Below are 23,004 nucleotides of genomic sequence, written 5' to 3' on the forward strand. Positions count from 1 at the left end.
GCTTTTGTCTGTCTTTCATATCTCTTCAGGGATGTTGGATTTGCCTGACCCAAGATTGGACCTATTAAATTCAGTTCTGGGCATGAGTAGGTGGGGAACCCTCTGAAGTTCACACCTTCTGAAGGTGGATGGCAAGGGAGAAACTTGGTCTCCATGGCAACTGAGGGTCCCAACCATAAACCTTTTATCCACCTTGAGCCAGGTCTTCGAACAGCAACTCAGTCTGAGGTTTGCACACTGGGGGCCTCCTATCTGGTGGTTGGTGATGTCAGTGGAGCCTCTGATGGAGTGATTTTCTTGGAATTTTGCAGAGTATGGCCCACAAAATAGAAATTAATCTATCAGCTGCAGGGCCTAAAATAAAAACTGATTCACAACCACTTTATTTGTAACAACACTATTGCCAACCAGAAGTATCCCTTGGCTCCCCAACCCAGGGCTCAATTGGGGTCTTATTCACAGTAGCATAAACTGTCAGAGCCAGAATGGCTCTTTGGGATCATCCAACCCTCTCATTTTACAGATGAGGTTTTGTTTGAAGCTTAGTTCCAAGCTGGTTTGGCATCCAACAGGAAAGCATTAACATTTTCCAGAAGCAGCCCTGGCCTCCCAGCTGAGGGCTACTTTAACATGAAAGTCCATGTCTTGTTTCAATTAGCTCTGGTGCTCTGGGCACAATTACTGGAAAATGGGTGAGTGAGGGGGAGGAAGTGATGTCACTGGAGACCCCAGGTAAAAGCCTGGTGACTGTTGACATTGCCAACTGAGCATTCTTCTTGTTTGGTGATGGAGAGAAGTGGGGCTGCTGCTTCTGCAGCACCTGGTTCTAGGTGGCAGCTTCCGGTCATCAGGGGCCACTGTAAGGGAGACACCTGAGTGACAGGGCTCAGGGAGAGGTATAAGCCTCTGTCTCCAAGCTGGGTAACACATACAAGGGCGCCGCCTACTGGCCACGGAGATCAAGGGGCTCTCTGGATCCACTGTGGGCAACGAAAGGGTATCTAGCTAAATACGCTGGGCCGCTTCTCCAGGAGTTTGAACTGTTTGAAGAGGAGCCTTTTCTCCAGTGCCTCCTTAACAACGTCCCCCTCCACCAACTGTGGCTTCTCCAGCCACTGCATCCTGCAGGGGAGCTAGGGTCTGCCGCACTGACTCGGTGTCACAGAGGAAGGGCTCACGTTCTGGGATCTTGGGCTTCCATAAACTCACAGAAAAGCCTGCCTGCATGGGTCTCTCTCTCTCTCTCTCTGTGCATGTGTGTGTGTGTGTGTGTGTGTGTGTGTGTGTGTGTGTGTGTGTGTAGTGTCTTGGGGAAGGGAGGGTGGACTGAGAGAGGTTATGCTGTTTTGCTGACAATTACACGTCTGTTCTGAAGCCCAGAGGAAAAAATTTGTACAAACTAAAAGAAAGAAAATTTTGGCGTTTCCAAGGGTATTTAAATAATTGCTGCTATTCTGGCCTCAGATTGGTGGTTTGTTTGAGTAAGAGCTCTGGCATGAGTCCTTCACACCACTGTGTCTCGGAGGCCAGGCTGGCTCTGTCATGTCTGTAAGGGATTCCCAAGGGTGCGTGGTGCCATGGGAGACTCTGTGACCAGGCAAAGGAGCCAAACGTTGGGGCATGAGGCGAGATGGTGCAAGGGGCACTTCCCTGTCCAGGGACACGTCCACGGTCTCCCACCTACTAGCATTTCAGACATGTAGAGGCTTTCATGGGATCCCCTGAAGGGTGAGTTCTCTGCCATGCAAATGCATGTTTATCTTATTACCAATCAGATCCCAGTGCCTATGAAGAGGGGACAAAGGTCCTCTTATTTGGGCGCACGCTCATCTTGCATCCAGTTGCCCTGGGCTGAGCTGGATGCTGGATGTTTGCAGGATCCCTGGGCATCTGCTCTGCCCTTGTATCGCCAAGGGGTTGAGCTTGCCTTGTCTTTGCGTGTGTGCCTGAGCTGTGATTGCCGCTTTAGCCATGATTGGCTCAGGTGCCTCTTCCCTACAAATGCAGGACATCACTCCTTGGGAACAGAGAGGACTTTTCTGGGGCTCCCGGAGGTGCAAGAAGAGATGGGGCAATGGGTTGGACGTTTGAAGCCCAGGTTCTGGTCCCGACTCTTAAGTGACTGCATACTCTTGAGCAAGTCACCTAATCCCACTGAAAAGGGTGGAGGCAGGACTCGGCCTGAGTCTGCATACACGACAGGTTGTGACCCATTAGCCGGGGTCAGGAAATCAATTTGGGCAGAGTGATTATAAGCGACCCTGCTCTGGTGGACTGCCCATGAGCCCTGGGAGTCACTCCTCCCTTCCCCTCCCTGGGGCCTCTCACACAGGGCCATCGAGATTTCCCTTCCGACTCTTGAGACACAGCATTCCTGGGGAGCAGGCTGCTGAGCCCTTGTCCTGACCCCACGCAACTGGATCGTTTCCCCCCACTGTACACGTGCTTCACAAATGGTCTCCCAAGGGTGGCCAAGGCAACTTCCTCTGTTGCTGAAACACACACACACACACACACACACACACACACACACACACACACACGTTTATGTCCCCCATCTCAGTCACAGTGAAGTTAAAATGAGTAACTCTTCTTTCTCAGGTTGCAGCTCTATAACCCGTTTACAGTAGACATGCGCTTGAGCTCAGGGTCCCTCCCTCACTTTCTGAAACACCTCTCTTTGGGTATCTGCCACTTTGTCATTCTGAGGGGAAACCCCAGAGGCTTCTCTGTAAGGGAACCTTAGTCTCCTGATTACAACTCAACAATGGCTTCCCACGGAGTCCCAAATGCTTAACAAAGTATGCAAGGCTGTGAATGCCTGTCCCTGCCAGATTCCACAGCTTGCGCTCTCTCTGTCTCTCACGTAAGTATTGCTCAGTTTCTCCCTGCCCCTAGTGTCTCCTCCTTGCTGTGACAAGTGACCCCCCTCCCCCACCAGCAGAGCCCTGCTTCAGGAGCCCCTCACGTCCTCAGGACACACACTTCAGATCACAATCAACTCTCTGCAAAGGGTTTTAATCCGAATATTGGAGAACACAACAGCAATCCACCTTCCCCAAAGGCTTCTATAGGGTCAGATGGTGGGTTTCCATATACACCTGAGTCATATGAGGAAAAGAGACCGTGCAACATCACTGTTAGGATGCAGACTCCTCTCCTTGCCTCCAGGGGGCTCTCTTGCCTATTTCGAGGTCTCCAAATTTGGGGGGCACCACAGGGGTAGCCCTGAGTATGAGTCCAGGACTCTGTTCACCCACACCTGGGGGAGAGGTAGTGCCAGAAAAACTAACTCATTCCTCCAAGGCAAGCTTCCTACCCTGAGATCCATGCGTCCACTGAATGTCCTGGTGGATTATAGGTCTATAAAAGTCCTGTAACTGAATGTAGTATTTTAAGTGTCTGTGCTCGCCTATTTCTGGATTAGTCATATTCTCAAAGGGATCTGTGTGCCAGAAAAGATTAAGAGTTTCCAAGCAGCCCTCTCATAACCCCCAAAGAAGCAGGGTTTCCTAATATTGCTGATTCAAACAGAGTAAGTGAGGGAGCGTGGATTTAAGATTCTCTTTGGCTGGGCCGTCTGGAGCAATGACTTCCTTGGCATCAGGAGAAGCATGTTCAGTAATACTTGGTAGCCTTTGAGCATATAATTGCCCCAGATTGTCTCCTTCCCAAACTGCAGAAAAACAGTATGGAGAAGAAATTTTTTTCGTGTTTTATCATTTAAATTAAATTAGCCATTTTGTGTACATTTAATTGAAGTATAGTTGATTTAAAATATTGTGTTAGTTTTAGGTGTATAGTGTAGTGATTTAGTATTTTTGCAGTTTATGCTGCATTATAGATCATTGCAAGAGAATGGCTCTAATTCCTTGTGCTATGCAGTACGTCCTTGTTGGTTACATATTTTACACATAGCAGTTTGCACCTATTAATCCTATGCCCCTAATTTGTCCCTCCCCACTTTCTTCTCCACTTTGGTAACCACAAGTTTGTTTTATTTGTGAGTCGGTTTCTGCTTTGCATATACCTTCATTTGTATTACTTTTTAGATTCCACATATAAGTGATATCACACAGTATTTGTCTTTCTCTGTCTGACTTATTTCATTAAACATAATATTCTCTAGGTCCATCCACATTGCTGCAAATGGCAATATTTCATTCTTTTTTATGACTGAGTAGTAATCCACTGTGTTTGTGTGTGTGTGTGTGTGTGTGTGTGTGTGTGTGTGTGTGTAGTGTGTGTGTGTGAGAGACATCTCCTTAATCTAATCATCTATTGATGGGCACTTGAGTTGCTTCCATGTCTTGGCTGTTGTAAATAGTGCTGCTGTGAACATTGGGGTATATGTATCTTTCTGAATTAGTGTTTTCTTTTTTCCCAGACTCCACCCAAGAGTGGAATTCCTGGATCTTATGGTAGCTCTATTTTTTGTGGGACTTCCATACTGTTTTCCATAGTGCTTGCACCAATTTACATTCCCACCAACGGTGTGCAAGGGCTCTCTCTTCTCCATCCCTCACCAGCAATCCTGAAACTTTATTTCATAAATCATGTCATTATACTTCTCAAAACTCTCAAACATTTAAAAAAAATTCAAACTTCTCCATGTGACAATAAGATCCTCTACAACTGCACTGATTCGTGTTTCCAAACTTAGTGCCCACCTTTTTTAAATAAAAATTGTATATATTTAAGAAGGGCAACATGATGATTTGATATACATATACATTAATAGTTACTATGATCAACATATCATCATAGTTACCTTTTGTGTGTGTGATGAGAGCACCTGGAATCTACTCTCTTAACAAATGTCTAGTATTCAACACAGTATTGAACATCCTCATCATGCTGTGCACTGGATCTCTAGATTTACCATTCTATCAAACTGAAACTTTGTATCCTTTGACAACATCTTCCCATTTCCCCCAACTCCCTGCCCCTGGTAACCATGGTTCTGCTTACTGCTTCTATGAATTTGGTTTTTTCAGATTCCACATGTAAGTGAGAACATGCAGGGCTTTTTTCTTTCTATGTTTCCCTTATTTCGTTTAGCATAATGTCCTCTAGGTTCATTTATTTTGTTGCAAATGTCAGGACCTCTGTCTTTCGTAGGGCCGAATAATATTCCTGTGTGTGTGTGTGTGTGTGTGTGTAAATTTTTTATTCCAATCATGCATCGATGGACACTCAGGTTGTTTCTGTATCATCATGCCTTTTAATATCAGATAATATGAAAGGGCAAAAAAATTAGAAGTTTGGAAAAATAGAGTCTCCACAGATGTCTATAATGTGTTCCATAATTTAAAACATTATCAAGGTAGCATATGTATATCTGGATACTGCATATTTGTGAAAAGTTATCAACTACTTTACAGATGATAGAATATTTTGAATTTTATTTTCCATCCAAAGAAAACCCAGGCACAGAAAATTCAAGAATCCAGAATCCATTTTGTACACTGAAAAAGTTTATTTAAATTTAACTATAATTTTACAGGATAATTGTTGAAACTGACTACTGAGGAAGCACTGAAGATGAATTAAAAAAAAAAACCTCATCAGTTACCTTGCTTTGGATAATAGTTAGAAATAAATATCCTGAGCTTGATGAAATTTTTAAAAAAATCTCTCTGCCATCCCTATTATACTCCTGTAAGACTGGTTTCTGTTATTAAAGCAAAACATAGAAACAAAGTAGAGATACTTCGTGTCCTGTGACTAGCATTGTCATAAATCCAATCTAAATGGATAAGATTTTTGTTCAAACTGTGTATTCTGGGGATTAATATGTGGAATGAAAATTTTCAAATTTGAAAGAATTATACAGTGAAATGCATATACTCATCACCTAGATTCTTCAATTAACATATGTAATTACTCCATCTCATATCTATCCATGTCTCTCTCCATCCATTAATCCACATTTTAAAAATGCACTGAAAAGTAAACTGCAAGTTTTAGTATGTTTCACGTCAGCCCTGAGTACTTCAGAATTCCTAGCACTAACTAGATTGCAGTATTTGTTCATGGTTCTTTTTCATTGCTTCAGGGAAAATTTATATACAGTGACATACACAAGTCTTAAGAGTACCAATCAATGAGTTTTGACAAATGTGTTGCAAACCAATCTCAAAATTTAGAGCAATATAATCATCTCAGAAAGATTCCCCATGTTTGTTCTGAGTCAATCCATGCCCCCACCCCACTTCTGATTTTTTTCCAACTGTAGATAAGTTTAGCGTTTCCTGGAATCATACAGAATACACTCTTGTGTCTGATTTCTTTCACTCAGCATAAATTTTTCGAGATGCATCCATGTTTTGTGTATATGTATATATAGTTCATTTCTTTGTATTGTTGAGTAATATGCTGTCTTTGAATATATCACCATTTGTTTATTCTCCTGTTGACTGACATACTGGCTTTTTTCCAGTGTGGGGTTGATATGAGAAAGCTGCTCTGAACATTCTTGTACAAGTCTTGTAGAGTACACTTTCATCTATGTTGAGAAAATACCTAGGAATGGTTTGCTGGGTCATAGGGTGGTTTGATGTTTAATTGTATAAGAAACTATCAGACCCTAATGTGGTTGTATCTTTTATCTTCCCACAAACGTACCAGAGTTTCAATAGCTCCATGTGATCACTGCACTTTGTGTTGTCAGTCTATTAAACTTTAGGCATTTTGTTCAGCATGTAATAAAATCTCATTTGGGTTATAATTTGCATTTCCCTGATGACTAATGATTTGGAACACTTTTTATGTGTTTACCCACCATTCATACATCTGTTTCAGCCTAATTTTTTTCAGTCAAATTGTTATTTAAACTAAATCATTTATTTCTTATAGTAACTCTCATTTTTCCAATATAGAGATAAATATTGATTGGCACCATTTATACATTTTTTTCCAAAACAACAAAATAACTGACTAGCTGAATTTAATACATCTAAGTCATTTATCTCTTACATTAATTTTCATTTTCCTAAAACAACAGCCATTTTCATACACTCAGAACCCCTGGAGCAAGTCTTAAAGTTGAACAGAAGGTAGAAAAACAAATTAAAATTTGAAAATTACTGATCCTATGTTAGCTGAGAAAATATTAAAAAATTATTGTCACATTTAAATCAGGAGATATACTAAAATATCTTAGGAAGCTTGGCCACTTTTTAATTGTATTATTTGTCTATTTATTATTTCAGTTGTAGGAAGTCATTTTACAGTCTAGATGGCCGTCCTTGTCAGATGCATGTTATGAAGATACTTTTCTCCAGTCTGTGGCTTGCTGTTCATTTTCTTCAGTGTCTTTTTATGAATAGAAGCTTTTGATTTTAACCAAATCTAGTCTATCAATTTTTTTCTTTTATGGTTATTGCTGTCTGTGTCCTCTGGCTACTCCTGAATCATGAGTATGTTCCTTTGTATCTCTTCTGGAAGCTTTACAGTTTGCATTTACATTTAATTCTATGATATATCTTGAACTAATTTTTGTGTGTGGTATGGGGTAAGGGGCAAGGTTTCCTTTTTTCCAGGTGAACATCCAGTTGTTCCAGTATCATGTGCTGAAAAGATTTCTCTTTCCATGTTGAATTACATTGGCATGTTTGTTGAAAATCGATTGACCATTTAAGTGTGAGTCCTATGAAAACTTGGTGCTTCATTGTGATTGTGGAACAACAAAAAGATATGATGAGAATAGCAATTGTCTGTAATGATTGTGTAAACGCACACTTTCAATGGACTATAGGTATAGTTTTGTAATTTTTTAAGAATGTAATTTTTTTTCTTCTTCCATTTGTTGAAATGTAATTTTTATGTTAATCAAATCTAATAATAAAAACCTGGATTTGTTGTATTTTGGTTTTATTTCATTTTTCCAGTAATTAATTTTTATTGTCTTTGAAAATGTAATATATAGGTCTGTGAAAGGTGGAAAACAAGCAAACAAACCCCTGATCTTTCATCCCAGATAGTTTGGGAAATTCTCAAATTCTCATAACACAAATTCTGTAGGATGTTAATAGACATTCTGCAGAAAGGGGTTCCATGAAAAGTTCCACCTCAGCTGCCAGGCATAACTCCCTTGTTCATTTCCAATTCCTTTTTCCCAGCTTGGAAGCTACTAACCAGTCTCCCAGGCCAGAAAAATCCTCCCTCAGCTAGTATTACTCCTAGATCTTTCCAGACTTGCACCTGGATGGCTGCTTTGGAGCTTAAAAGCCAAACGTGTTAATTTATTCTGTAGTTCCTCCACCTTCGGGTAATGCTGGATGGGTGTCTCTCTTCCCAAATGGGGAAGAGTCACATGTTAAAGCAAAACTGGGAGGAGAATTCATAGCGTTCCTGCTTCACATATCATCACCTTGCTCTCACCCCATGGCTTGTCCCTGTTCACGTCTGAAGCTGCCCTCCCCTGGGCAGGGCTGTGTCACCTCAGATGGCAGCTCCTCCTAGCAATGGCTGCAGGGAGGACAGAACAGACACCTGTCTCTTCAGGTGGCTGTGGAAAGAAGCCACGGCCCTGAAGCCTGTCCTGGGTTCCCAGAGCCCCGAGCTTGGGTCCTGGGCTCCCACCTATGGGCTCTGCTGAAATGCTGGGCTGTAGAGCAAAAGGTTCACACCCACAGCTTTGGGATTTTTTCTCCGGGGTTCCCACTTATATCCATGCAACCTTAGGGAAGACACTTGATTCTGTAAGCCTTAGTTTTGTCATCTGTAAAATGGAATTTACAGTACTTGGATCAGATATGCTCCAGAATTCAGAATTTTCAGCTGCAATCACATAGCATGGTGCATATACTCTACGTGACATAACACTCCACAGGGCTCTGAAAGCACCTTACTATCAAACGTATTATTATCTCGGCAACTGCACTTTTGAACATTCACACTCAATGAAATAAAGACCATAAATTGTTTCATGTCCCTTCAGGTCAAATTTTGTTGCAAAAAAATTCTTTTTTAATTCCTGTTCAGTGTTCAGAGTCTTGAATGTTTGGGATTTCAGATAATGACCATGCCACCCTGTGCCTCCATAGATAATAGCACACAGCTCGAATAGATTTTAAAAAGTCATGTTTTCGAGGCCAGACTAAACCCAGCTGTGAGGTTGGGGATAAGACCAGTCTCCTGACAAGGCCAAGGGTGACGGGTGGGGAGAGTCATCTTGAGAGGCTGCGCTGCTACCCAAGTGTCTGGGCCATTGGTTCAAACTCCACATCCTGAGCCTCAGCCACCCCTGGCCCTTGAGCTGATTCCAGGTGCCTGACTTCATCTACCGCCAGATTTGGATCTTTCTCTGATGGGTCCTCAGTGAAGACCATAACAAGCTGGTGGCAGTGACCAACATGACCAGCAGGACCTCCACATGATCGTCGTCAGGCCGGGGCTCCCCATCCATCATGGGCTGCTTCCTCCGACGGCTGCAGCTGCTCTCCACCTGCATGGCCTTCTCACTGGGGGCCAGCGTGGGCACTTGGAGGGGGGCCATAGGTAACTGGTCCATGTTCATCTGGTGCTTCTGCTTTGCTGTGACACTCGTCATCCTCGTGGTCGAGTTATGTGAGTTGCAGGACCACTTCCCTTTCTGGGACAACTTTCTCATCACCTACAACTGCTACTCCGCCCTCCTCTGCTTTTCAGCCTCCATTGTCTACCCCACCTCCTACCTCCAGTTCTTGCCAGACAGCAGCTACCGGGGCCACGCCATCGCTGCCACTGCATTCTCCTGTATTGCTTCTGTGGCTTATGCCATGGAGGTGGCTGGGACGAGGACCCAGGCCGGCAGGACCACAGGCCACATGGCCACCGTACCAGGCCTGCTCAAGGCACTGCAGACTGTTGTGGCCTGTGTCATCTTCCTCTTCATCAGCAGCCCCTATGTCTATCAGCAGCAGCCGGCCCTGGTGTGGTGCGTGGCCGTGTACTCTGTCTGCTTCCTCCTGTCCTCCGTGGTCATCTTGCTAAACCTGGGTAAATGCGACAACAGGCTGCCCATCCCCTTCCCCCGTTTCCTGGTGGGGCAGACTCTGCTCTCCGTCCTCCTCTACACCAGCGCTGTGGTCCTCTGGCCTCTCTATCAGTTCCACGAGAAGTTGGGCGGCCAGCCCCAGCGGCCCAGAAATGTGAGCTGCAGCGATAGACTCACCTACTTGGTGTGCATCTGGGACCAACGACTGGCTGTGACCATCTTGACAGCCATCAACCTGCTGATTTACGTGACTGACCTGGTGATCTCTGCTCGCTTGGATTTTGTCAGGGTCTGAGGCTCTGCCTAGGGGCTCCCGGTTCCTATTCTCACTGGCGGTTTCTTTACCGAGTTCTGATGTCCCCAGTGCCCCCTTCCTGGCTCCCCTCTCTCCCTTCTCACTTCCTCCCCATTCATCTCGCTCTTCTGTTTCCTTCTCTCCTTCTGCTCTGTCTCCTTTCCTGTTTTCTTTGGTTGCCCACATCTTTTTTGACTCTTTCTCTTTCTGTTCTCTTCTGTCCTGCATTTTCTGCTTTTTGGCCCTTTTATGGTCATCCTTTGTTTTCTCATCTCCTGTATCCTGACCACCTTTTCCCATTTTCCTTCTTATGATCGCTTAAAGCCCTGAGACTTCTTCATTCTCTGCCCCACCACCCCGTCCCCCCTCCTAGGGTGCTGAGCTCCATATCACACAGTCCTTTAGCAGCTGTTCATATCTTGGACCTCCAGAGGGGCCTCACTGCCAAAGCATGCTTGTCCCCCAGGCTGTGCCTTAGTTGGTGTATGTGTGTGGGTTTAGGGGGTGGGAAGTAGCTAGGGTTTGGGACCCCTTTCTCCCAGTAAAGGGGGGTGTACAGTGCACCTCCTATTTAAGGGGAAAAAAATCTCTGGAGGTCAATAATTTCCAGTGGGCGGGAGGCTGAAAGCAGAGACCCTGGATCCTGAGGCCCCACCTGGTGCTCAGCCCCACTGACATTGGCTCCAGAAATTTTGCAGCCTCACTAAAGCCCACTGCCTAGACACTACCTTAGAGGAAGCAAGGGGTGGATGCCTTCCAGCCCAACTACTCTCTGGGGAATCAAAAAATGGAGCTGGTGAAGAACAGCATATTCTTGAGGACAACTGTCTGAAGTGTTTGTGGGGGCGGTGATGTGGCCCTCCTGCCTCAGTGTCCAAAATAACATGTCCTGCCTTTGCAGGGACAAGAACATGGCCACAGCCAGCCTTAAAGGTAATATTACCCTGTTTTTTTCTTTTCTTCTTTTTTTTTCTGGTCAGCAGGGTAAAAATTACTGGATGGCCTTCTTCTTAAAGGGGAAGTTTCTTTTCACTTTTTTGTGGGGAAGGTGGGTTGAGTAGGTGGGTATTTCTGCTGCCACAGCCAAAGGAACTGCGGTGCTTGAGTGCGTGCTGCACACACGTGTGTTTCTGTATGTCAGTTGCTTTCTGCTGCTGCTTCCTGCTTCTCTGAGACTCACGCAGAACACGATCTATTTAAATGTACACATATGTGTGTATGTATTTGTTTTTAATTCCCTGAAGCTTCTGATTCCTGTCAGCTCCTGCTGTCAGTCATACAGAGAATTATTGTCCTTTCCTCCACATCCATAATGTTCTTTTTTAAAACTTCAATATAAAGATAAAAGAAAAAGAAAACAAAATAGAAATGAAGCCAACAAAATCCATGGATCCTAATTGTCCCAAATTTGACCAGAGCTCAGAAGCAGGCTATTCTTAAAGGATCATTGCTAGCATCTGGATGCTTCTCTTTGAAGGTGTGTGCTGTGTGCATACTGAGTGTGTGTGTTTGTATGTGTATGTGTGTGTTGTGTGCCCATGGGCAGGCATGCCTTAAGATCAGGAGCCCTTTATATAACCATTGGTCAGGAAAGTACCACAAGCTTTCTTACTCGCCTGCTCTCAGCCACACAGCCTCAGAGCCTGGCATCCTCTGTGTCACCAGGGCCAGAGGGGCCAGGCAAGCAGAGCTGTGGGGGAGGGGCAGGGAAGGACACACACTGCTGCCACTCATTCCTGTCCTGGGATGAAGCACGTGTTCTTCACCCAGTGGCTGGTTGAGTGGACGTAGAGGGCTCCCAGGAGTTGATCCCCATGGCAAGAAAATACTAAGGAGTAATGTAATAAAATTCATATTCTTAGGCAAAACAAGACAAATTTATTTGACCAAATACATTCTAACACTGGGTAAAAAGTTAAACAGATTTCCTTAAGGCAGGACTTCCTAGGGCCTTGAATAGTGTAGTAGACACTATAAAATTACCAAAAGAGGTAGCAGGAAGTGTTTCCCAAACTTATATGATCAGGGAACATTTTTTTTTTCATGACGCATCATAGACTAGTGTTCCATGGAATACCCTTTGGGAACCACCAGTCACTTTGTTCTCCCCTAGAGTGGTTCAAAAGCATTGACTTGAAACTCTAACAAAATCACTTCTCATGATGATCCATCTCCTCTGAGGGCAGCTGTACTTCCTTAGGTGAAGCAAAGCACGCCTGCCCTACTCTCTGCCGTTGCACAGAGAGTCCCAACCCCTACTCGCCTGGAGGAGCTCTGAAAAGTTCTCAGGTGTCCTTGGTCGCCTCTCCTCACATCCCTCAGACTGAACGTCTCTGCATCAAGCCTGGTGCTCTCTCGGGGCAGTAACTGGGCTTTGCTGTGGGACCTGCAGCGCCCAGCACACAGTAAACACGTGGTAGTATTTGAGCAGAACAGAAAAGAATAGTGCCTCCCCCAGCTCTCTCATGTGCACCTTGACTTTTCCCCAATCTCCAGAACTTCCACCATCCTGGCTGCCTGCGCTGATGAGCTGTGGACCACCCATGCTGGCGCCCACATCTTCTGTGACAGTCAGTCTCCAGTGCTCCTTGTTCCTTGGACACGTAACTCTCCAAATCCTAAAACCCTCTTATACATCACCTCATGACAGCCAACTTGTTCCCAACTCAAGGCCTTTGCACGAGCTGTTTCCTCTGCCTGGGACGTGGCCACTTCTTCTCGTCCTTCAGTTCTCAACTTAAATTCACCTGCGTGGAAAGATCTTCCAAAAGAACATCTGCCCATCATGTTCCTTCCAGGACCATGTTGTGTTTTTTTCACTGTGTCTGTCACTACTTGAAGTTACCTTGTTAAAGTATTTGACAAGTTTATGGCTTTATTATCTGATGCCCCTGCTGGAGCTTAGCCCCACGGGGACAGGTGTCTAGTCTCTGCTGTCAGCACTGGGTCTCTGGGCCAAGTCAGTCCCTGGCAGGACATGAACACAGCATGTTTTGGACAAATGAAGACCTAAAATCAGTAACTACTGGCGGGAGGGTAAGTTCTTATCACATAGACACAAAATATTAATTATAATAAAGGGGGTGGAAGCACACTTTGGAGGTGATGAATATGTTTATGGCCTGGATAGTGGTGATGGCTTTGTGGGTGCGTATTTATCCTCAAACTCATCCTGTTGTAAACCATAAATATATTATCAATTATACCTTAATAAAATGTTTTTTTAATAAAATAAAAAGGTAGTTAAGAAGCCCACAAGGTAACATGGAAAAGTGAATATAATGTTTAAAAAGACAAGATCTTACAAGATATTACAATTATAATCATGTAAAAATGTTTTTGTGTCCATAAATTACAAAGAAACACATATGTAAAAAAATCAATCATGGGGTCTTGTCATACAAGACAATACAGATCCTCCTTCCACATCTCATTGTAAAGTGCTCCTGGCACTCCTCAGTCAGACTCCTGGGGCAGAGCCAGGCTTTGAGTCACTAACAGAGGCTGATTTACCAAGAACCGCCTCCAGCTGCCTGGCTAGCTCCGTGCAGTTGGGCCTGTGACAGACCCGTGTCACGTTCATGGTGTGCTCCTTCACCGGGATGGGCTTGCCTGGCAGAGAATTCTCATTTCTTGAAAAACTTCAAACCATCTTGAAAAACTTCAAGCCATCTTGGAAAACTTCAAGCCATCTTGAAACACACAAGCCAAGCATCCGAGTGCAGGTAGAAGGATGAACACACATATTCCGGAGGCTCTTCAAGGAGACGACAGAGGCAGGAGCCCAGTCTGCCTCCCTGACGCTCTGGCTGGTGCACCCCTTTCTTGGACCCCCTCAAAGGGTGGGAGTGGGGCGCTGGGAGCACCTGGGACAGGGTCTGAGATGGTTAAGGGAACCGGAGGGAGAGGTGGGGTTCCAGCTGCCCCTGGGGTATCAACTCTCTAACACTCATGGGCCCTCGGCATCATCATTCTTGTTGAATGTTTGCTTCCTATGTATTTCATAAATTTACCCCACCCTCCACTCCTGAAGTGTCTTTGCTCAAGACCCATCATCATACAATCGGACTGTGGATTTAGCCTCCAAACTCGCCACTCAGCTTCTTGGCCAGCCTCCATTCCATTTTCCTCCTAACAGCCGGAGTGACAGTTCCCAGTGGGCACGTGACTGACGGACTCATCCTTAGAGAATGTAAGTGAGGCATCATCACTTACAGCCAGAATCAAACTTCTTTTCCTGGCATTCAGGCCCATCAAAGTTGTGCCCTATCTTTTGCTCCTGCAACATCTCCCTTCCTCCCCACCTCAATTGTTCCACTCAGGTAAGACCCAGCAGCTTGTGCTGTCCTGCCACAACATTCTGCTGGACAGAAGGGCAAAGACTGGGATGTGTCAATCAGAGCAATGGGATACGGAGCTAGTGGGATCCAGGAAGGCTTCCTTGAGGAGGTGATTTGAAGGTCAAGGACAAGATAGGGTTAAAAAGGCAAAGAAGAAAAGATGACGTTTTAGGATTAAGTGATTTCCTCAAGGATCTCATGAATCTTCAGTGGCAGGGTTATGGGAAGGGGGAGGGAGAAGGGAGAATTGAGCATGGCCAACTGGAGACTGATCTTTATGCCCACTTGGGTGAGGAATAAGGCTTTGGGATGGCACAAGGTAAGGGATTGGAGCTGAGACACTTCCAGCACCACATGGCCTGCAGCCTCTGAGCAAAGGTAGACAAGAAAAAAACCATGCTCTTCAGCAAGAGGGAAGGACAATGTGATACCTCCCTCTGTAGGAGTTTTGGATTGTATTTTTAAGTCTCCACAGGAGAAATCAAAATCTCAGGTTTTCTCTTCTTGTGGCTTTGGGCCCAAATGCACATGATCTCTGAGGTCCAACAACTCCAACCTGGGAAATGAACACAATTGGTGCCCAACAGGCAACTGGCCTTGAGTGTCCTGAGCAGGGAGAGGTGCAGCTGTCCTGGGTTACGGCCCCCAATCCAGGCAATGAGGCTCCTCACGGGACAAAAGGGTCCTGCTCAATCTGGGCTCAGAGTTTAAATGACAAAGTGCACGAGGAAACAACCACTGTGAGTCACAAGAGCTCCAACAAAATAGCACTAATCTGAAAGAGACAGCAAAGAAATACACTTAATACGATAAACACATTGGGAAAAGTTATCATGAAAAAAGGACAGGAACATTAGAGAGAGAACCGCAATGGATGGCAGAGTGTCCCCCACAACTCATGTGTACTCAGAACCCCACGATGTGGTCTCGTTTAGAAATAGGGTCTTTGCAGACATACTTAGTTAAGAATTTTGAGGGGAAATCATCCTGGATGGAGGGTGGGCCTGCATCCAATGACTGGTCTCTCTATGAGAGAAAGGAGAGGGAGATTTGCACACACAAAGGTGAGAGAAGATGACCTCCTGAAGGTGGAGGCAGAGATGGGGTTAAGCTACGGGGCCTCCAGAAGCTAAAGGAGGCAGAGAAGGGCCCTACTCTGGGGCATCAGAGAGGCCGTGGCCCTGCCCACACTTGACGGCAGACCTCTGGCCCCAGGACTGTGAGGGAATAATTGCTGTGGTTTTTAGCCACCAAACTTGTGATAATTTGTTGCAGTAAACCTATGACATCAAGATGAATTCCTAGAAATGAAAAATAGCACCTTTGTCATATTTTGTATTTTTAAAAAATTTTTTTAAATTTTATTTTATCGAGTTATAGTCATTTTGCAATGTTGAGTCAATTTCCAGCATAGAGCATAATTATTCAGTTATACATAAATATACATATATTCATTGTCACATTCTTTTATAGATAAACAAGATTATACTGTATAGCACAGGGAAATATATACAAGATCTTGTGTCATATTTTTTTAAAGTTTCCAGAAAAGCTTGCCGACCTCCTGTTGTAGAGCACAGTGGTCTCAATGGATCCAAGGGCCCCCTGTCACAATCCTGTGGCCCCCAGTGTCTGAGACTCACAGGGAAAGAACCACTGATCTAGAGAAGGGTGGTCAGTCCAGTGTCCACAAGAGCCAGGAGGGAAGGGAACAAGCAAAGCGGACGGAGAGGACTGAGCCCCCTGGAGAGGACCAGCTGCATCAGTAGGGGGCGGTGGAAAAGCAAGATGCGGTGTGCATGACATAGTCTCATGTTTATAAAAAGGGAAAAAAAAATCTACAGTTACCACCTACAAACATGTTTGTATATGCACACATATGTCTAAATATGATTTCAGAGCATGAGAAATGTGCTGAATGCTGTATGTTACGTTGATGGCACAGATGCTCCCTGGACAGAGGGGTGCACGTTCCCATGAACAGGCAGGAAGGCTGGCCAAGTGGAAGAGGGGAACCGGGCACATGTGATATGATCATAGTCCTGCTTTCTGTCAATTATACATGTGAATAAGAAAAATAAATAAAGCTAAACAAAAATGAAGAATAGAAAACAATGTAAAGGGTGTTGCAGCTGCTCTGCTCCAGACGTGGCCCCCACTCCCCGCCCCCGCAAGGGAACGCAGTCCAGGTGACACCAGATCTCCTGATGCTTCACAAAGAGCTGGAAATCTGTAGTTTCACGGAAATTAAAACACTGCAGCTATGAAACACTTAAGGAAGAAATAGGACCAATTCTACACCATCACTCCCTGAAAACACTGTGAAGGCAAACCAAACACATCTGCGAGCCACCTCCAGTAAATACTGGTTTGCAACCCCCTGACCTGGAGCAAATCCAGCTTGCATGTGCTTCTGTGCAGAGCAGGGCCAGGGCCTCTGCGCCCACTCTGAGGAGAAGAGAGGGGAGAAGGTGGCTGGCATTTGCTGTGTGTTCCACGTGCCAGGCCCTCTGATAAGACCTTCATGTGCTTTTATTCATTTAACTGACATAAAGTAAGTGTGAAGCCCATTGCATAGATGGGGAGACTGAGGCTCTGATGAGTAACTTACCAGGATCATCCAGCTATGAAGTGTCTCCTCCAAGCCCCACAGCCTCCTGTATCTCTGAGTGTCCATCTCAGCTCCTCCTTCTCTGCCCTTCTTGCACCTCCTCCTTCCTTGCTTTGCCCCAGGCATGACCTTCCAGACTCACTACCTTCCAAGTCCAATGTGCCCGGCTGCTGGGCAGGCAGGGCTCAGCCAAGTCTAGGAAGTGCTCTGACACTTCCCTGCTCACAGATTAGGATGGAAGAGGGGCTGTTGAGGAAACTCAGGCAAACGTTTTGCTTTACAGGTGGGAGAAATGAGGCCCAGAGAGGGCACATGCCTCACCCAGGGTCACACAGCTGGAGTCCCCAGGCCCTCCCCCTCTGGCATCAAATGGATCCAGAGTTGTCTTTTGGCCTTAGGTGGAAATCCCAGGCTGAGTTTGGGGAGGTTGGTGGGAACAACCTGGGGGACAGACAGTGTGACACCCCTAGCCCCCCTCACAACCAGTGTCCCCACCTCGCCCCCAGCAGTGCCCACTGGAAGGCCAGCAGGCTCCTGGGCTCCTTGGACAACCAGGGCTGAAGGAGCTCTGTAAATTCAGGGAGATTCTTGGGGTTTGCTCTGTGTCTCTTTCCAGCCACAGCTGTTCCCAGGGTTGACTGTCAGCCAAGGTGACAAGGGCCCTCATGGCAGGAAGCTGGCTGCTGGCTCAGGGTGCTGGCCCTGAAGCCCTGGGGGTGCCTCTCAGTCAATAGCGCCTTTGAAACAGGGCAGTGTCCCTGAGGAGGGAGCAGGCTGGGGATGAGCTCTCCCCCTGACACGTGGGGACCCCTTGGAGGAGGCCCCTGTGTGAGGCGGGACTGCAGCCCTAGCTGGAGGGACTGTCTTGGGCAGATGACCTGGGCAATTCCTTGGTCTCCATTGTCCCTGCCACTCTGGCCACGTGTCCCCTGTCACCTCTGAATTCGCTTTAGGCCCCTGTTCTTCCCTCTCAGTTCCATCCCAGGCCCCTCCTACATGGGGAAGGTGGCTCCATGCCAGTGTTCCTTTTGGATCAGACTCCTCCTTGGCTGCCTCAGGGCCACTCGACCGTGGGAGTCCCCCCAGCCATCTCCACTCTGCCGCCCCCGCCCTGGCTCCAGTCCAGGTGCGTCCTCAGGGCTGCACCTCCCAGAGGTCCTGCAGGTACAGACCTCTCTCAGCTCCTGCCCTTAAAAGGGGGCCTATTACCGTCCATACTCCACCCCCTCCCCTGGGATGCCCTGAAGGCTCCACATCAGCACCCAGACACAACATCCCTGTTCATTTCCAATCCTCTGCCCAGCTTGGAATCTACTGACTAGTTTCCCACCAGAAAATCCTTGCTCAGCCAGTACTGCTCCTAGATTTTCCCCACCAGGTTTGCTGGTTTGGAGCTTAAAAGCCAAACATTGCATTCCTGTATTCTGTGTCCTCCATGACGCTTCACCCCGGAGTAATGCTGGGTTGGTGTCTCCTCCCAAATGGGCAACAGTCACATGTTAAGGCAGAATTGGGGGGAGAATTCAAACAGTTCCTGCTTCACGTATCATCTCGTCACCACTGCCTTGCTCTACCCCATGGCTTGTCCCTGTTCACGTCTGAGGCTGCCCTCCACCAGGCAGGGCTGTGTCACCTCAGATGGCAGCTCCTTCTAGCGATGGCTGCAAGAAGGACAGGACAGACGCCTGTCTCTTCAGGTGGCTGTGGAAGGAGGCCATGTCCCTGAAGGAATGTCCTCGGTTCCCAGATCCCTGAGCTTGGGTCCTGGGCTCCCACCCACGGGCCCTGCTGAAATGCTGGGCTGTAGAGCAAAGCATTCACACTCACAGCTTTGGGATTTTTATCTGAGGTTCCCACTTTCTAGCCTTGTGATCTTAGGGAAGGTATTTAATTCCCACAGCCTTAGTTTCTCATCTGGAAAATGAGGTTAGCAGTAGTATCCACAATCCCTCTTCTGAAACTCTTGGGATCAGATACGCTCCAGAATTCAGAATTTTCAGCTGCAATCACATAGCATGGTGCATATACTCTACATGACATAACACTCCACAGGGCTCTGAAAGCACCTTACTATCAAACATATTATTTCTGCAACATTTTGAATTTTGAACATTCACACTAAGTGAAATAAATAAAGGCCATAAATTGTCTCATGTCTGCTCAAGCCAAATTTTGTGACCAGATGAATTTTCTTTTAATTCTGTTATAATTTTCAGAGTGTTGAATGGTTGGGATTGCAGATAAGGACCATCCTACCCTGTGTCTCTGTAGATAATGGCACACAGCTCAGAGAGATCCAAAATGTCACGTTTTTGAGGCCAGACCACACCCAGCTGTGAGGCTGGGGATACGACCAGTCTCCTGACAAGGCCAAGGGTGACAGGTGGGGAGAGTCATCCTGGAGTGGCTGTGCTGTTACCCGCGTCTGTTTCAAACTCCACAATTTAGCTGCCACAGGCCCTTGAGATGATTCCAGGCTTCTGACTTAATCCACCTCCAGACCCGCATCTTTCCGTGATGGGCCCTCAGGGAAGACCACAGCAATATTGGTGACGGTGACCAGCATGACCAGTAGGGCCTCCACGAGATCGTCCTCAGGCCTGGGCTCTGTGACCATCATGGGCTACTTCCTCCGTCTGCTGCTGCTTTTCTCCACCTGTGTGGCCTTCTCACTGGTGGCCAGCATGAGCACTTGGAGGGGGGCCGCAGTTAACTGGTCCACGTTCGTCTGGTGCTTCTGCTTCTTCATGACCCTCATCATCCTCATAGTCGAGTTATTTGGGCTCCAGTCCCGCCTCCACCTCTCCTGGAACAGCTTTCTCATCACCTGCGCCTGCTACGCCACACTCTTCTGCCTCTCAGCCTCCATCATCTTTGCCATCACCTACATCCAGCTCTTCCCGCGTAGCGCTTCCCAGGTCCAAGCCATCGCCACCATTGCATTTTCCTGCATTGCTTCCATGGCTTATGCCACTGAGGTTGCCTGGACCTGGGCCATGACTGGTGACTTACCTTGCTATTTGTTCACCTTGCCAGACCTGTTTAAGAGGCTGGAGATCTTCGTGACCTGTGTCATCTTCGCCTTCATCAGCAGCCCTTACCAGTACCTGCACCGGCCAGCCCTGGTGTGGTGCGTGGCCATGTACAGCCATCTGCTTCCTTCTGGGGGCCGTAGCTCTCTTGCTAAACTGGTGTGACTGTGACAACAGGCTGCCCATTCCCTTCTCCGTTTTCCAGTTGGGACTGACTCTGCTCTCCGTCCTCCTCTACACCAGCACTGTGGTCCTCTGATCGCTCTACCAGTTCAATGAGAAGTTGGGCGGCCAGCCCCAGCGGTCCAGCGATGTGAGCTGTAGCAACAGACTCCCCAGCGTGGTGTGCATCTGGGACCAACGACTTGCTGTGGCCATCCTGACAGCCGTCAACCTGCTGATTTACGTGGTCGACCTTGTGAACTTGGCCCGCATTTTTTTCTTACCCGGTTCTGAGGCTCTGCCCAGGGGTCCCAATTCCCTCTTGTCACTAGAAGTTTCTTTGCCTTGCTCCCGAAGCATGACTGTCCCCTCGGCTGTGCCTTAGTTGGTGTATGTGTGTGGCTTTGGGGCATGGGGGTGGATATCTAGACCCCTTTTACCCAGTGGAGGTGGGTGTAAAGTGTACCTCCCATTTATGTTTAAAAAAATCTCTGGAGGTCAATAATTTCCCGTCAGCAGGAGCCTGAAAGCAGAGGCCCTGGGTCCCTAGGCCCCACCTGGTGCTCAGCTCCCACCTTGAGATTGGCTCTAGAAGTTTTGCAGGCTCACTAAAGCCCACTGCCTAGAGGCCACCTTAGAGGAAGCAAGGGGTGGATGCCTTCCAGCCCAATTATTTACTCTTTGGAGAATCAAAAAAGGAGCTGGTGAAGAGCCATACAGTCTTGAAGACAACTGTCTGAAGTAATTGTGAGGGGGGGTGACGAGGCCCTCCTGCCTCAGTGTTCAAAATAGCACGTCCTGCCTTTGCAAGGCAAGGCCTATGGCAACTGTCAGCCTTAAAGCTGATGTTAGCCTGGGTTTTTGTTTTTGTTTTCTTTTTTTCTGGTCAGGAGGGCAAAAAATTACTGGGTCACCCTATTGTTAAAGAAGAAGTTTCTTCTCGTTTTTTTGCTTTTCAGAGGGGTGGGCTTGGAGGGTGGGGACTGCCTCTGCCATGGGGAAATGAATTGCCGTGCTTGAGCATGCGTGCACACGCGTGCTTCTGCGTGTCAGTTGCTTTCTGCTGCTGCTTCCTGCTTCTCTGGGACTCATGAATGATATGATCTATATAAATGTAGAAATATAAACGTATATATTTATTCCCAGGAGCTTATGGTTCCCATTAGCCCCTGCTGTCAGGCATAGAGAGAAGCCTTGTACCTTCTCTCACATACATAATGTACTTTATTTTTAACCTCAGTATAAAGTTAAAGAAAAAAAGCAAAACACCCCAAAGATCCACAGATCCTAATTGCCCCAAATTTGACTAGAGCTCAGAAGCAGCCTACTAGACTTTTCTTCTGAACCAAACTACCCTCTCTGTAAGCCCTTCCCACTGCCTCTCCACCCCAGTGGCCCAGCCTTGGGAAACTAGAGGTTGGCCCCGCCCCAGTGCCCAACATCCTGTCCCCTAAATCTTAAAAGGGCCCTCCCAGCTCCTGGAGGCCTCTCTTTAAAGATGTGTGCCCTTGTGCCTGCGCAGTGTCTGTGTGTGTATGTGTCCGTGTGCACTCCCGCATCGGGACCGGCAGCGCTTTACAGTAACTGGTGGCTGTAAAGGTGCCACAAGCCTCCTTCCTCTCTTGCTGTCAGCCACACAGCCTCAGAGCCCAGCACCTCTGTGTCACCAGGGCCAGGGCGGCCAGGCAAGCAGAGCTGTGGGGGAGGGGCAGGGAAGGACCCGCACTGCTGCTGTTTATTCCTGTCCTGCGATGAAGCACGTGTCCTTTACCTGGCAGGCTGGGTGGATGGGGGAGGGCTCCCAGGAGGTGGTCCCCAAGGCAAGAAAATCGTAAAATGTAATGTAATAAAATTCATATTCTAAGGCAAGACAAAACAATTCTAACCATGAAATTGTTCTCCGCTCCCTTGGGCCTCCTCCCTCCCCTCTGGTGTGCACAGAGCGTCTGTACTATGCATTAACTAGACCTTTCCAAGGGCAGAAATTCCTGCTATGCTAGAAAGATCAACTTTTCTTCTTCTGGCTGCATCCGTGTAACTCCTTAGAAGATAGCGTTACTTACTTATTGCTGTACTGTTTCTTGCATTACCGGTGTGTGATTGAGACTTTGATAAAAATAATGATGACCAGGTGCCTTAAAACAACTGACCTGATGTATAGATCAATGATTGTAACAGTGTGATCTAGAGATGGGAAGAAGCAACAAGAGGGTACCATTTTCTGCAGGTGACAGACTAGTAAGACAGGTGGGGCAGAGGCTGCCGTTACCAGGGCTAGATGAGTATCCATACCATGTGTGGCCTGTCGGTGAAGTCCTTGGCTGATCTGGAATGGGCATGCCTAGCTCCCTGGGACAAATTGATGGAAAATGCCCCCCAAACCTTGGTCAAAATTAAGACCAAAAGGGGGAGGATTGTGAAATAAAGAATGCTGCCCACCACCCATCAATTCTGCAAGAATTAAGTCATTTGCCACTGCAGTCAACCTACAGTCCACCCTGAAAGGAATTCAGGGCGAAGATCTGGATGAGGCTCTTTGTCATTTGGGAAAACTGGCAGAACTGGCCCTCAAACAGTGAGAG

General features: G+C 46.8%; 1 protein-coding gene and 1 pseudogene across 1 annotated transcript; both read left to right on the forward strand.

The window, feature by feature from the left end:
* The first annotated feature begins 9,359 nt into the window (after nt 1-9,359).
* LOC102514035 (myeloid-associated differentiation marker) lies at nt 9,360-10,277 on the forward strand. Its single transcript, XM_006192010.2, is given in 1 exon segment — nt 9,360-10,277. A coding segment is annotated over 1 exon segment (918 nt).
* Nucleotides 10,278-18,241: 7,964 nt separating this feature from the next.
* On the forward strand, nt 18,242-20,807 carry LOC102512816 (annotated as a pseudogene).
* The last annotated feature ends 2,197 nt before the right edge of the window (nt 20,808-23,004 follow it).

Source organism: Camelus ferus, chromosome 27 (genome assembly GCF_009834535.1).
Source record: "Camelus ferus isolate YT-003-E chromosome 27, BCGSAC_Cfer_1.0, whole genome shotgun sequence".
Lineage (NCBI taxonomy): Eukaryota > Metazoa > Chordata > Mammalia > Artiodactyla > Camelidae > Camelus > Camelus ferus.